At 40.0% G+C, this 15841-nt stretch overlaps 1 protein-coding gene across 2 annotated transcripts in view; it reads right to left on the reverse strand.

Annotated features, from left to right (window-relative positions):
- Nucleotides 1-1258: 1258 nt before the first annotated feature.
- Nucleotides 1259-15841, reverse strand: part of LOC106921405 (ankyrin-3-like) — a 139585-nt gene continuing 125002 nt past the window's right edge. The window contains exons 40-49 of one of the 2 annotated variants that reach the window (XM_088016307.1): nt 14862-14936; nt 13192-13323; nt 12498-12641; nt 7248-7809; nt 6989-7169; nt 6316-6399; nt 5203-5286; nt 4861-5103; nt 3628-3699; nt 1259-2782 (exon numbers count right to left, since the gene is read on the reverse strand). In XM_088016307.1, coding sequence (XP_087872433.1) covers nt 3652-3699; nt 4861-5103; nt 5203-5286; nt 6316-6399; nt 6989-7169; nt 7248-7809; nt 12498-12641; nt 13192-13323; nt 14862-14936 — 1553 coding nt within the window. In that variant the 3' untranslated portion in view covers nt 1259-2782; nt 3628-3651. Of the gene's footprint in view, nt 2783-3627; nt 3700-4860; nt 5104-5202; nt 5287-6315; nt 6400-6988; nt 7170-7247; nt 7810-12486; nt 12642-13191; nt 13324-14861; nt 14937-15841 lie in introns of those variants that run through there. The other variant, XM_088016306.1, reaches the window with a different exon arrangement.

Raw genomic sequence — 15841 nt, forward strand, 5'->3', positions numbered from 1 at the left:
ATGATAGATGGTTTTCAATGTTTTATTACAAACAAAACCCAAAAAGTGCTGCATAAATTTGTACACCTTGAACAATGGCTGTTCACCTTAGAAAAGGTGGCAGCATCAGGGCTGTTTAGATCCTTTTCTTCAGTAGGACCAGGGAAACTGGTCAGAGTTGAAGCAAAGATGGATGGAGCGAAACACAGAACAATACCAGGAGAAAACCAGTTAGATACTGCAAAAGACTTGGGTGGAAGTTCACCTAATAGTATGAGACCAACCCTAAACATACAATCAGAGCTACAATGGAATGGTTTACTTTAGAGCATATTCATGAGTTCGAATAGCCTGTAAATGAATCGAAAGGCGATGTTTGGAAAACCCTACAATCAAAATGCACAGCTGCTTCTACCAATTTAAAAAGAAAATTGGCAACAGTTTCAGTTCTAGATGTGCAGAACAGGAATAAATCTTCTTAGGTTGTCCTAGATACCTTCAACCAATTAATGAGGAAATCATTTAGCATCATCCACCGCCTCCACGGTGGATGCAAGGAAAACGATGCATATACACTAAAAGTCAAGGTAATGCCTCAATTTTGTCCAGATTTTGTTGCTATTGGACAAGATCCACCTGGATCAGTTCTGGATTTATACAATCATACCTGCTCCAAAAGCGCAAACATCATTCTGTTTAATATTCTGCGACGTTTTTGTCCACATGTAAACTGAGCGGTGTGGGGAAATGATCGTGCAGTTCTTGGTAAACGCCAGTGAGAAAAACAAAGTTTGTTTTTGCCGAGCAGGCTGGAGGCAGCCTAGACACGGGTTTGACTTTGTCGTTTTTAAGCCGAGCTATTTTGGATCTGCATTAGACGTGACCCAAAAAAGCTTGTCAGAAAATTTATCAACTATAAAAAAAAAAAAAAAAAAAAAAAAAAGAGTCTTGAGTCCACACATCCCTGCTGGACCAGAACCTTTTTTTGTGGAGAGTTCAGTTTGCATGCATGGGTTCTCTCCGGATAGAGCGGCTCTCTCCCACAGTCTCTCATATGAATCTGTGATCTATTCCAGTATGTTGCTATTGGCTTCCGCTGCAATAGTACAGCCTGTTCTTTAACCACACTGTTTTGTCAAATCTCACTGGTTTCCCGTCTTAAAAAGTATGTTTAATGAGGTTGTGACATCATTCCATCTAAGAATAATGCATCTTAAAACAAAGGCAATATATATGTTTTATATTATGTTCGACGCAGAAGAAACACAGTGACACGGTGTTTATAGGTTAAAACACAGTTTATTTTTTTTTATTTTTGCTTAAATAATTAATCATCCAGGATTGGCTATGTTGGTTCGTCATACATGTGGGTACCAGATTTATTTTCAGTGAATGCGTGGGGTAGATTCGTATGAAAAAGAAACAGAAACACAGGAAAAGTAGATTTACAGTAAAAGAGACTTAACATGTTCGCCAATGTGAAGTCACGGGTGTGATTTGTGTGATTCCAGCTGTTGGTACCAGTTACGGTTTTGGTGATTGACGCTAAAAATTCTGATCATGTAAATAACAGTTAAATAAGATGAAAGTTGTAAAAACCTAACATAAAAACAGTCCCCCTTTTTAAAAACACCAGTAGACAGAAAAGCCATAGTATGCATGTTGGGAGTAAAGATTTATGATACACACGCACACACACACACACGCGCGCGTACACACGCACTCAGGGCTGGCAGCAGATTAGAGCTAATATTCCAGCCTGCAGGTTACATCTGACAAAACCGCTCGTCCTTTTTGTTAGATCAAAAGAGCGAAGATTTACTGTCCGACAACTTAAATATGGAGTGTGATTACTAAATCAAAGACTGCCACGGATGGTAAACCTTTGTGTTATTATGAGCCTAAACAGATAAAGAAGTTCTGTCAAAACCTCACTAATTGTATTACAGTGCTTCAAAAGTAGAAGAAAGGAAAAAAAAACAAAAAACATTAAAAATAAAGTGACACAACATGCAGCAAAATATAATTTCTCTGGAGAACGTTCCACAGCAGAGTAGCTGTTTGGACATCCAATGTGTAAAATTAAGCTTTTTTTTTTTTTTCCTGCATTCGTTCATCGTTGTCATACAGCTTTTTTTTTTTTTGCTCCTTTTTTTTCCATTATTCAGGAAGAGCAAATCAAGTCACACAGTCAAGTGCACAGACTCTGCAAAGCCTCATCAGCTCAAATCAGTGCATAAACAATCTGTGAAGCTACTATTTATTAACTTTTTTTGTTGTTGGTTTTATACAGTGCCAGTTATATACAACAAAATCGCCCCCCTTTGCTGTTAGATTTTATTTAAAAAAAAAAAAAAGAAAAAAAAGGAACCACGTGGTATACTCCAGTGCTGCTGTTTCAGATTCAGGAGGGGAGGAAAAAAAAGAAAAGAAAACAAAAAGGCGAGTGTCAGAGAGTGGAGTCTGTTCTGTCAGCAGGTTTTTTTTTTATTTTTATTTGGCTGCAGATGCAGTTCATTCGCTGCTGATGAGCTGAAGTTTTCCGCTCACGTCCATGCCTGTCCCCTCCGGTTTGTTTTGTTTTTCTTTCTTTTTTCTGTTTTCCTACAGCGAGTGAGTTCGGTGACATGCTCATGCGAAATCAAGGAAAAGTAACGTCGTCTTGCTGTAAACCATGCGCTGTAGGTGAATGCTTCTAAAACACTTTAGCTGACTTGACACGTCCCGTCCAGATCTTCTTCACTGTGGACTCCGGTTCAGCTGTTTTTTCCAAGAGTGGCATCGCCGTGAGTGACTTAAAAACCTGGAGGGTAGAAGGCAACGATTTACACTTTGAAGCAAAAATGTAAAAAAGGTTATTCAGAAATGTTAGTTTTATTTTCTCAGGTGAAACAAGTGTTTTCCAAAAAAATATTCATAACCTGTGAGCTTTTTACATACATTTGGTGATTTTACAAGCGTAAACTTTGAATTTTGAAGGTGAAGGAAAATATAGGAGCAAAATTTGAGGTTTTTTTTTTCTTTTTCACATTTGCCGTCGTCCTTTTTACTCATGCGCAACCAAATTTCCTTCAGAAGTCACATCAGTCCAGCATAAAGCCGGAACTACGAAGGAACGATTAAGATTAAAGTATATTAAAGTGTTAGAAAAGTGCAAAGTCTGGACCTAAGTCCAATTAGGAATTTGTAGAAAGACTTGAACATTGACATGTACTCTCCAGTCAATCTAACTGGACATGATCTATTTAGGAAAAATTTAGACACAGGTAAAAAAAACAAAAAAAAACAAAAAATGGTTTCACAAAGTACAGGCTCAGGGCCCTAAATGCTAATTTAGAAAATGATGTAGAATTTTTCGATTACCTCATATTTATGAACGAAACAAAAAATCTCAACGAGGTCCATGAAAGTTTGTGGCTGTAACCTGACACAGCCTGTAAAGGTTTATGTTGTATAAATACTTTTGCAAAGAACCGGATTTTGCTGTAAGCACAATTATTCAAGGATTTTCACACAAAAAAACTTTAAAATGTTTTTTCCAAGTTCAGATTTAACAAGATTGTGCTCAGGTGCACTGTTTCAATTTAACACTCACTTATTAAAAGAACAAAAGCACAAAGTTCAGGACCCAGAAAAGGATAGTCTTACCTGGTTATTTTTAGAGCTTCGCCGTTACGACTGACTCTTTTTTTCGTGCTTCTTGCTGGAACCATCTCCAGGCTGGGCAGAAAAAGCAGCAAAAGAAAAAAAAAAAAACAGAAAAAATTATAAGTTGTTAATTTGTTCAGGCAAAACCTGTTCTCCAGGCGTTATTAAAAGCGCACACAAGTCTGGTCACTACAGCAGGCGGCATGCTGGAAGAAAAATTAGCTCAGGGAGAGAAAGAAAAGTTTCTATCAATGTACAAGCAAATTCCATATGGTTAAAAAAAATATATATATATATATATATATATATATATAAAAACATTCTGTATTTAATGAAACACCCAATATTTGTTATTTAGATCCTGAAAACAATTCAAAACCACTGCAAACTGCGATCAACTCTGTTTTTCACACAGGCATCGACACTAACAGGTCGCATCGCTGCTAAGCATCAGAGATCACAATTTACTTCAAAACATGTCACAAAAATCAAGAATGGAAACGGCTCAACTTTAGCACACTGCAGAGTTTCACTCGTGACTTATTTAATACACCGAGACGATGTTCAGGCGTAAAGCGTCACCTTACGTGTGTTCACTCATGCCGTAAGACTGATGGGGTTTTTTAAGGTATATGGTTTCGAAATGTATCATTAAAGCAAAATTACAACTGCACTCACTGATGTTCTGAAAGTCAGTTTAAAAAGCAATTGCTGTTGTTCTTTCAAATCTTTTTCATAGCAATAGGCTGTTCAGCCAGTTGAACTTAGTTTTACTGCAGTAGATGCCCGCACCCGAATCAGATACAGGGATTTCAGAGTGCTGGAAGTATTTATATTCCAATCAAATTCACTAATGCCATGGAAGCTCTACTCTTAAGTATATATTCACTGAAGTCAGAGAAAAAGTGGGTATTTGTGACAAACATCGCTAAACTTGTTGATTGGCTTCATCAAACATTGAGCGATTATGAAGTTGGCTTGTTACCATTAAGTACTTGTTTAATTTGGTCTTATTAATATTTTCTAACCATTAATATTCAGGATTGGATATTTCTGCAGTTGTCTTGTGGATTAGAAATCCAAAAACCACTAGAACCACACTTCTACACACCAAACACAAACTACATTTGCAGGTGTTATTTTGTTGTTGTTGTTTGTTTCAAGGTTTTATCTCATTTCAGTGCCATGCAAGTGCAAGTCGGTCCAGGTGGAGCGGTTGGTTTTAACGCCAACCTGTGTTTTCTCTCTCTGGGCCTCCTCCTTGTGGCCGTGTCGGGAGCGCTTCCCTCTTTTTTTGCCCCTCCCACCCTTGTTTCCTACTGTAGATGCTGCAGCCTCTGCTGATGCAGCAGCAGCAGCAGCATCATCTGCCTCGCCTTCATCAACACCCGAAGTTCCTTCCCCTGGAATAGCCTGGCCTTCACATTCCAGCCTTTCCTGTGAGTTGAAACCCCGACGAACCACCTTTCTGATAACCTGTAGGGGGCAGAAGCAGGTCAGGAAGAGGAGGGTGGGAAAAATAACAGAATGGAAGATGTTTGCAGGTAAGCCGCAGCAAGGCAGGAAGATGGTTACTTTTCTGGTGACCAGATTCCCATCATCATCTATAAACTGCTCCTCAGTAACAGACTGTCCAGGAATGTTTCTAGCCTCCTCTCCCTGTGATGAAAGTTGGAGGAAGAAAGTATGAGTGGAAAAAAACAAAAGACAAATGGGTGGGATGGGAAAGGAAGAGCAAAGCTGCAGGCTTTTTTTTTTTTTAAGAGTTAAAGTGCCACTTTCAGAAGCAACAAGCAGGAATCCTCCATTGTTATATTCAAACAGATTCAAAAGGTTTGGATCAAAAAGGAGAAGAAAAAAAAACCTTTAGGCTGCAAACAGATTCATTTAAACCTGCTGTCATGCAAAAAACAAAAAACAAAATGGGACATGCATAAACTCAATGCATTGAGATAATTAGATGAAATTCTGCAACAAGTAACAATCCAATAACTCCACTGTTAACAGACTGAAAACTATTGTCCGATCTTTTGTCATTTAGCCACATTTTCTCACTGAAAACCTGTAATAGATTGTAGAAATGACTTAAAAAAACACCAGTATGCAGGTACAGGATGTCTCTCTGTAGATGGCCTCATTTCATACATAAAAACTATATAAAAATTACAAAAATGGGAAGGTGTGAAAAGACCAGCACCTCATTAATCTCTAGTGGATATATATCCCAGCAATCACAACCATATCCGTCGACTTGGTTTTGCACAACCAAACAAAGCAAAGCAAAGCAAATCAATCAACCAACCAACCAAATATGAAGCTGAAGCCAACAAGCGGTCAGTGCACCAACACTAACTCAGCTTTATGTGAAAATAAATACGGAGATATTTTTAATTGAAATTTCAGGGGCCAGACAAGAAAACGTAGTTCACTACACATTTCTATCCAGTTCTGTATTTCCGCCGATGGTTTTCGTGAAAACCGTTCACAGCGTTCGATGTGTCTAGACTAACAGGAGCACACAAACCCTGAAATTACAACACACAGCTTCTTTCATGCTAAGGGAAGCATGGCAGTAGATTGCACCGGCTCTCTTGAGCTTTACACACTTTGTCTTTGGGCTGAGCTCAGCACTCTGATCACACACACACACACACACACACACACACACGCACACCAGGCCTCACACACCTTGAGTATGACCCGTCTGCGGTACACCCTGGTAGTGACGGTGGTGTCGTCGTCAGAGCCGGACTCATCAGCTCTGATGGTTTCCTGACAAAGGCAGCCCAGTGGCGGGGCATTGTTAACAACCCCGATGTGTCCAAAGTGTGTTTTACCTTAACACTTGACTACATTTGCACTAATAAGTCATCTCTGATAGGTCATTGGCAGGTCAGACAATTTGATTTCTGAAGGGATCCGCTTTTCACTTCCTGACGTGGAAAACACGTTGAGGGAGGCACGATTGTGATCCTCCCGCTACGACATGCTGAGCACCACGGCCATCGGTCGATGTGTTTGGAACCTTGAAGTCAAACTTTCAACATCCTGCCTAAAAAAATATTGACTAAAATGTTAAAATGAGTTGCTGACTGAACTGGTGATCTTATAATTCCTCCCTGTTTTTGAATTGATATGTACTGCCTCACTCCAAGAACCCCGTGGGCACATTTAATCTATTTTATGTGTTATAGTAAAAAAATAAGTATATATCTTTGTCACACAAAATTGAAATCTGCATCTCAGACATCAAGGAATCATTACTAATTCTGGTGGCTTTGAAAAAAACCCAAAACATGTATTGAAGACTTTGTCGAACGCATGAGATCTCAGTTTCATGAGACGGGTGAAAGCTTCTCACCTGCACTTTGTGCTGGGACTTGTCACCTACGTCCTCCCGTCCTCTGCTGGGTCCCGATGTCCTGCTGTCCTCTTCGGCCCCTTTCTTCTTAGCTTCTTTTTCCCTCCCTTCCCTGGCCGGCTCTGTGTGACCTCCGTTCTGAGCCGGGGGCTGCTCCAGGGAATCGGCTGGACTGTCGGGGCTGAATCGGGTGAAAGGCTTCAGACCCAACAGCAGATTTGCGGGTTTGAGCCGAGCAGTAGAACGGATCGAATCTTACCTGCTCTCCGTGTCCTTGCTGCTGCTGTGTCCAGCTGTGGCTCCGGACGCCTCAGTCCTCCAGCCTGGAACTGAAGAAATGTTTTTTTCTGCTTGCCGAACTTGCTCAAGGATCGCATTCACTCTCTCTTCGGTCATCTCCTCTTCCTCCACGCCTCCCTCCAGCTGTATGTCCTCCAGCAGACTCCGCAGTCTCTCCTGGGTCATTTCCTCTTCTTCCTCTCTTCCATTTTGAGAACCGTCTTCTTTAAGGTTCCCCGCCCTCCGGTCATTTTCTGGCATCTCCACAGTCGTCCCTCTGTCTCCTCCGGTCAGAACTGTGTCTTCAGGCCCCGCAATAGGAGGCTCAGAGCCAGCGGCCGGAACCACGGTGGACGGGTCGCTGCTGGAGGTGCTTGTGGTCTGAGCTAGGGAGAGGTCACTAGGTCTGGTGAGTGTGGTCCTACTTGGGGACATTACGCTAGCTTCGCCCTCACTAAAGAATTCATCGGAGCGCAGGGGGGTACAGGGGACGTAGTTGAGTTCTGTTGGGGTTTTCAGTTCCACATCTATACTGTGGTCTCCTGGATGGATGGCAGGAGTAAAGGATTAGAGGATGGATGAGGGAGGGGGAGGGGGAGGGGGAGAACAGAGGGAGGGGAGGTGGAAGGGAGAGGTGAAGTTGTGGAGGTGATGAAATGAGAAACACTTATGTAACATATAGGAGGAGCTTCTGTTCAAAAGCCACTTAAAACAAATTACACAAAAGCAGGCAGCGGGGAGAAACTGTAAACTCTTAAGGATTCATTCGACGTGGTTTCTATATTGGTGTATAGAAACCAATATAGGTTTCTATATTAAACTCACTGGCCATTTTTGTGACAATTATGTTCAGAAATTCATTTGGATGTGTTGAGAAAATATTAGACCATGTTACTTTATTTGACTTTTATTTACACAGGTTGTCTCATTGAGATTCAATATCTCATTTGCAAGAGACACAATATAAGATGGCTAATGTTAAGGCAAAAGCTGGCTCAAAAAAACAACAAAAAAAACCGAAAGAGAAACATTTGTTGTTCTTTCTTTGGTATGGGGGATGAAGACTACACCATGTTTCAAAACACGTGTTTTTTTTGGGGCGGGGGGGAAGTGCTAGGTAGTGCATACTATGGAAAGTTTAGAAAGTAAAGAGCCAGTTTCCTAATTGAAATGCCCCGATGAGTTTAATGAATCTGCCATTTGAAATGATAAAACGTGCGGCCGTTGTTGAGTTTACATGTTCTCTTTCAAAAACGGCTTGAGTGTAATCTGTATTTGGGACTTCTGAACCAGCCTCACACCAAACACAGCACTGTCAAATCATAATGGAGACAGAGACATAAAGAAACATCAGAAAATGTGAAAGCAGAACTTAGCAAACTGTATTTAACTTATAATCACACTGTGCCTTGCAAACACAATCGCATCCCTTCAGCTTGTGCACATTTGGTTACAACCACGACCTTCAGTGACCTGCATTGAGAGTTTGCTTGACAGATAAACACAAAATTGTAAAACTAAAGTGATGCACATCATTTAAAACTTCAGTGGAACTGACTTTCTGTGTAAATGGAGTGAAGAACAGGAGAGTGTCAGGAGGCTCGTGGCATCTCAGACAAATGCACACCACTCTTTTCAGTTTGTTATTTGTTAAAATAAATAAAAAATATATTTTCTCTTTTTCTCCGCCTTACAACTAAGGTCAACTTTGTGTTTACTTATCACATAATTCCCAATAAGACTGAGTAAGGTTTGTGGTTGTAACGCTCAAAGGGTGAAACATTTTTGCAAGGCATTGAATCCTCAGGCCTGAAGGGGGCACTTCAAAGTCAGGTTAGCCTTTTGTAAAAGCACTTAATAATAGGCTCATTTAGTTAGTTAGATTTATAACTTCTTTTAAGAAAGCTAAACTCCATATTCTCATAACAACAAAGTAATTTAGGCAGGAAATAGCAGAATAACAGAGGACCCTAAATGTAAATCTCGGGAACTGAACGATCACGTCTGAAGTACGAGGGGATACCAGGGGGAAGGGGAGATGGCGGAGGGGAAGGAGGGCAGAAGATAGGAGGAGAGGATTGGCACATGTTGTTACACAACTGTGGAGGTGGAGGAGAGGAGACAAACAGTAAAGCAGGAGGAGAAGCAGGGACAGATGAAAAAGTAGGAGAGGAGCGAGAGTTGGAAGGCGGAGACCAACTTTTCCGAGTTGGGCTTAGTATGTGCGGTTGAAGGGAGGAAGAAAATGAGGCCGAGGGTAGAGTTACCCCAGAAGGAGAGAAGTTTGGAGGAAAGAAGAACGTGGAGCAGCTAAAAGGACTTCGAGGAGTGGGAGGGAGCGGAGGGGAGTAAGGCAGGGTGGAGAAATGAGGGAGAACAGGAGCAACGGGCAGGAGGTAAACAGGAGGCGTGGCAGGGGGAGAAGGGAAGGTGAAGACAGAGGAGGGAGAAGACAGAAGGCTGATTTTACTGGGATAACGAGGAGAGGAGATGGAGGTGAAAGGCTGACAGGTCTGAGGATACGGGGGGAGAGTAGGACTGTTAATAACTTTCGGAGCTACATCGTGACAAATGCACCAGGACACAAGACGAGAAAGACAAGACAACTGTTAAGACAGAAATCAGACAGAAAGACAAAAGGCATGTGAAAATAAACATGTCAAGCACCGACAATGAAATGAAGAAGTAACTGATTAAGGAGCTGATGGTGTTTAAGCTGCAGAGAGGAGGGCTTTTGCAGTCACAGGGTTACTTATAAGCTGACAGGCAACAGGACTCTTAGCAGCAGCTGGAGCTCAACGCTGAACACATCTCGTAAAGAGACCGGCTTTAACATCATCACCTCGACTCCAAGGCGAACTTTCAGGAGTGATGTTAATTTTGTTTCTTACTGTTGAGATCTGTCAAAGCAAACTGGTGGGCAACAAAGAGGAAAATGCAAACCGCTTTTTAGATGCAAAAGGCATTTTTCCGCAAAAGCGGAGGGGCGATGCATACTAAATATGGAAATAACTGGAGCGCACTGGCATTTTGTGAAGTTGTTCCTGCGCAGGTGTCTCTAAAGAAAGCGAAGCATAATTGAAGAGGTAATCTACTTCAGCAGTTCTGATTTAAAAAGTAAAACTCAGGCATAAAATATATTCATTGTATGCAGAGTGACAGAGAAATTGGGGCCTACTGGAAAAAAAAAATAAAAAATTGATGTATTGACATTACTTGCACTTAGCATTTAGCTGGGACTCTTCGCATAAATTGCCGAATTAACCTTCTGGTATCAATGTTGTTTGCCCGCTCTTTTCAATCACACCTTTCCCTCAACCGCGAGGAGGGTGAAGCGTCTTGCACCAGGACACAAACAACGAGGATGGGCGGACCACCGTTTGCAGGGCGAACTCCTACGCCGTCGCCACCATCGTCCCCGAAATTATCCAATTTCATATTGTAAGAATCGAAATCTTGAGCTGTGATTAACTGTAAAGAAAATTTTACAGAAATAAAGAATTGAATTTGTGTAACTAGTCAATATAATATGTTTTACTTTTTGACTTGAATTTCTGAAATAAATTACAACTCTTCTTCTCCACTTAGCAAGTCGCTATCTTGGCCAAAGCACCGATCCAGCATTACGTTGTGGTTTCGCAGACGGCTAAAATTCAGATTTTATTCTAAAAAATCGCAGAGCATAGGAGCAGGAGCAGATGTTCGATCCCGAAGCTGCTATGTTTTATCAGAAGTTACTCATTCATGGGAAGTAGCTGGTTAGTGTTGCCGGGAGATGTTTCTGTAGACGTTAGTCGCTCTGAAGCAAGAAGAAGAGGAGTAGGAAGAGGAGGAGCAGCAGCAGGGGAGTCTGCTGGTCTCAAAGCAGAGGAAGCTACAGCGGAGCGTAGAGGACGGGAGGCTTGGAGGACACCAGGAGATGGCAGGTACAATACAGCTAGCAGCAGTGAAAGAAGCAGCGTTATACACTTACAAAAAAAATAAATAAATAAAAAGTAAAATACCCCAGCAGTTTCAACTCATCTGTGAGTGTCATCTTAGACTGAGAGAGATCGACACTCCTAGATGCGTTGAAAAGCTTTCGCCGATTAAAAATAATTTTTAAAAGTGAATTTTTAACTTTAAAAATGTGGGCAGGGCGCATTGCAAGCAAAGTTACACACGTGCATGCAGTTAATTGTCCTTAATCAGTTGGAAATTGCCTTAACGCTTGAAATCATCTTTGTACAAAGATCACACCGTCTCAAGAGAAACACGGATCTTTTCTGTTAAGATGACTTCAGGAACCTTGATAAAGCAGAAACAGGATATGAGGTTCATTGCATAGTTTTTGCTTAAAAATAGCCGTCTTTAAATCATTGACGGAATAAAAGCACTGAGCAAAATAAAAGCAACATAATAATAAAGGCAAGGAAATGTGATGTCAAGCATACAATTCAGTGAAGGAAAGTCCAAAAAAAAAAAAAAAAAGGAACAAAGGGGCCATTTTTTTTTTATCAACGTTTTGCAATTATGGTCAGTGGATTCCACAACACCAGAGATTACTGCCACATTTCATTATTTAGTAGGAAAGACAGAAACACAGAGATAGAGAGAGTAAAAAAAAAAAAAAGACTCGCCATACTGCATGAACGCAAACATGCTGCTCTGAAGAACTTGTTTTCGATGTGCTTTAAAAGTAGATATGTTGTATCAAAGTTCCGAATATTCACATATACGTAACTAGCGTCCTGCCTCATCTGAAAAATACGCCTCATATGTGCATGTATGCCTTTTTTGAAAAATAAAAAACATTACATTCATCAGATGGGGCAGAGACAGCGATCACTTCCTTCATCATGCTTTTGTGCATTTCCCATAAGAAAAAAAACACACACACACACACAAAAAAAAATAAATAAAAATCATGCACCGTCTTCACTGGTACAGATTTTTCGACATTCAAAATTGTCCATATTGTCTGTTTTTTTTATTTTTATTTTTTTTTTTAAAGCTAACTAGCCTACTTGATAACATAAGACACCTTAGATGTCTTAGAGCTACAGAAAACTATCTCAAATAACCGACTGGAGCCCTATGTCGTTTTAGGCTGGCCCCTTGTGGTTTGATCCAGCAGGATTGCTTCAGTATTTGTGTGCAGAGTTAGGTCTAACTATCTGGCCGAGAGAGGAAGTGAAGAATGAAGGGATAGACTGAGAGGATAGTTCAGCTAGGGTGGGCTACACTTTACCATCGGACTGATCCGGGAATACTGCGTTATCATCGGCAAAGCAGCGTGTGCCTGTTATGTTACCGTAGTCAAATATGGGCCCTTCCAGCAAAGTCACAATATCCAACCGATTGATCTTAGTCAGCACCGCAGTTAAAGCATCCGCTGGAGGGGAGAAAGAAACAGAGAGGGGGAAAGATGGGTTATGCTTGTCATGTTTCGATCCACAAATTGCGGTTTTCGTTTGAATTATTGGTTTTCATCTCACTCACACCTGGAATGAAAATAGATTTGACTGATCCAACCACATGAAGATAACTCTTGTGACTGAGGAAACTGTTCAGGACTCAGTTCAGAGCAAAGCTGCTATGGCTACTGGAAACTCTTAGTTAGCTTAGTTAAGTGCAAACAGAAGAAATGGAGAGGGGGAGAAAGGATGCGGTCTACCTGCCAGGTTCAATATATTAGCAATAAATACATGAAAAATAAATAACCAGTTCTTCAAAAATTGTTGATTAACCATTCAAAGGACAAACACAGTAGAAAAAGGGGGGGAAAGTGACACAAACAAGTTAACCTATCTGGCTGCCATCTGTCTAATAGTTGCATCAAAATTTTAGTACAAAAGACTGCAGACTGCAGGAAAACTAGGCAGACAAAACTTGTAAACCAGCAAATCTAAATCAAAACGAACCACACCACAGTTTTTGCTTACTTGTGGCATTTTTACCATCCCTGTGCACCCATTTCTTTAGAAGCATAAAGCTCTGCGCTGTCAGGGAATTTGGGTTTTCCACTCTGATGAAATTGATTTCTTCCACAGAGAAATTCAACTCCCTGGCCAGCTCTGTAAAAGCAGAAGATGCCAAGAAAGATTATTCAAGGTTATAAACAAAACATTCATTTCAACACCAAATCGATTACATAATGTACAATATTTATGTTTATCAGGATAAAAGAAGTTGCAGGAGGGCAAATAGCTGTGCAATGCAAATGTCAATTAAATTACTGATGCTAATTAGAACGAAAAGAGATGTCATTTGAATTCTAAACTGCATGTGTACATATATCACCAACTAATTAATGATTCTATGTTTAGACCTAAATCACAATCTCTTTTTTAATCTAATTAAACGGTCAGATTAAAAGTATATGACTGGGAGCCGTGAAAGTGTGCCAAAAAACAACTCAACTCTAACCTAGCAAGGCACAAGGAGGCGGTGCACGCTATAAATCTGAAACATTGTGTTCTCTGCGGCTCTGTGACAGCAGGATGCATTAAATATAGATTTTCTACACTGGACAGACAGAAACACCTCTACAACTGAGCTGTGCACACAGTGACAGAGTCCCACCCATCTGCACACGGGCAGGCAGGCGTGGAGCAGTACTGCAGTGCAGGATGCCAGGCTTGGACTCAAACTGAACTGCAGAGGCCACGCCCTTGTTTCTGCTATTGAGGAAAATGCACAAACGTATGCCGTATCTGTCTCGTAAATACACTCAGAGTGAAATCAGCACGATTTATAAGTTAGATTAATATTAATATATCTGCTATGTAATATATCTGCTATGTAAATGCCAATGCTCCACATGCATGCCTAATAAAATATATATATATATATATATATATATATATATATATATATATATATATATATATATATATATATATATATATATATATATATTATTTTTATTTATTTTTTTCTGACTGTAATGGCATTTTATGTTAATTTATAAAGATACATTTTGATTTTGATATATTAGTATTTAGTAAGGTGTGGACCTTAGCTGGAGCCACTTTTTCAAGAACTAGGACCTGGGCTACATCTGCCACATTTCTTTAGTTCAACCATCAGAACTGCCTGGGAAAATGACTGGATTGTCACACAGGCTTCACAATAACTTGTCTTGAATCCTCTAAAACATTTCTGGAAACCATTCGCACGCAACCCCACAATGATGAGGGTTAGGTCTACCTTACTGCATCACCCCACACCTATGAAGGATACATCATAAAAATTTGAATGGTATATGTATGATGTATTTAAATCATGTCTTCCAAATCCAGTAAACCGATTTGACCTCATATCAACAAAGCTCCATTTCAGCACGGCGCTCCAGTATGCTACTAAACCTGACTGAAGCTGTCTGGTGGCAATGAAGAACCTTCTCAGTTGTCATAATGTTGTGACTAATCAGTGTAAATTCCACTGCAGTGAGGAGTCATCAAGACGTTACACTAACTGTCCACTAGATGGCAAAACTGCAACACTTTTAAAACTCCAGTAATGAAGCCTGATCGCAGTTCTGCTGATTCATCGGTCTTGCACTCCAAATTCCTGGATGCAAAGGTAGAAACCGAGATAAATTCAGACTCACCAGTCCAGCTGAGGCCGAGATGGTCAGCTACGATCGCCATGCGGACGTCTGTTCGCTCACAGGGACTCTGGGGGCCTGAGGGATTAAAGCCAGAATAGAAAAACGATCAGTATGACATAATGATGAAAGTCTCCAAATGAGTTGCACATGGTTCACAAAAAAAAAAAGAAAAAAGAAAAATGGCTCTCAAAGAGATCAATACCATTTACAGAAGGAAAATGTTTCTTTCTGTAAATGTGAAAGCGAACTCTTCATTCACATTCAACAGGAAAGTGAACCGAGAGTTTACTTTTTCCAGACCCCTAACGCATCTAAAATAATTTGGGAAGCTGATATCTGTTAAAATGAACAAGACTTGTTCTCATATTGTTTCGTGAGAGTATCAAATATGTTCACTGTCTCAAGTTTAAACTTTTTTGGCCAAACTTTCCTCAAACTTTTCGTTTTAGATCCTCGTTTGATTTAAAGTTTACATTTTTTATGAGAGTAAGGCTATTTTTTGAGAATTAAAAAGAAAAATGCAACATTTAATTTGAGTAAAAGTGCACTTCACGATTTTTAGATTTTTATTCTTTAGAAATGTTAAAAACCGCACATCATTTACCTGTCACTTCACCATTTCTGATAGCAATGAATCAAACAGTTACTGTGTAGGGGATATCTGCCTCACTGTTCAGGATCCAGATGTAAATCCATATGCTTTTACTTACCAAATGTAAGTAAAAGTGACGCAGAACTTCAGTCCAATTAAAAGCTTGAGGATGTTTGAGGCCAGAAAATGAATAATTATATATATATATATATATATATATATATATATATATATATATATATATATATATATATATATATATATATATATATCACACTTTTAGACATAAATGTTTGCTCTTCAATAATATTAGTATTGAAAGTTTTAGCACTACAGAGTTTTCTGCCACAACACACAACAAACAGTTAAGCATCAGGCAACATTCCCT

The sequence above is a fragment of the Poecilia mexicana genome, unplaced genomic scaffold, assembly GCF_051168715.1.
Source record: "Poecilia mexicana isolate PSO_F unplaced genomic scaffold, ASM5116871v1 scaffold_19, whole genome shotgun sequence".
Lineage (NCBI taxonomy): Eukaryota > Metazoa > Chordata > Actinopteri > Cyprinodontiformes > Poeciliidae > Poecilia > Poecilia mexicana.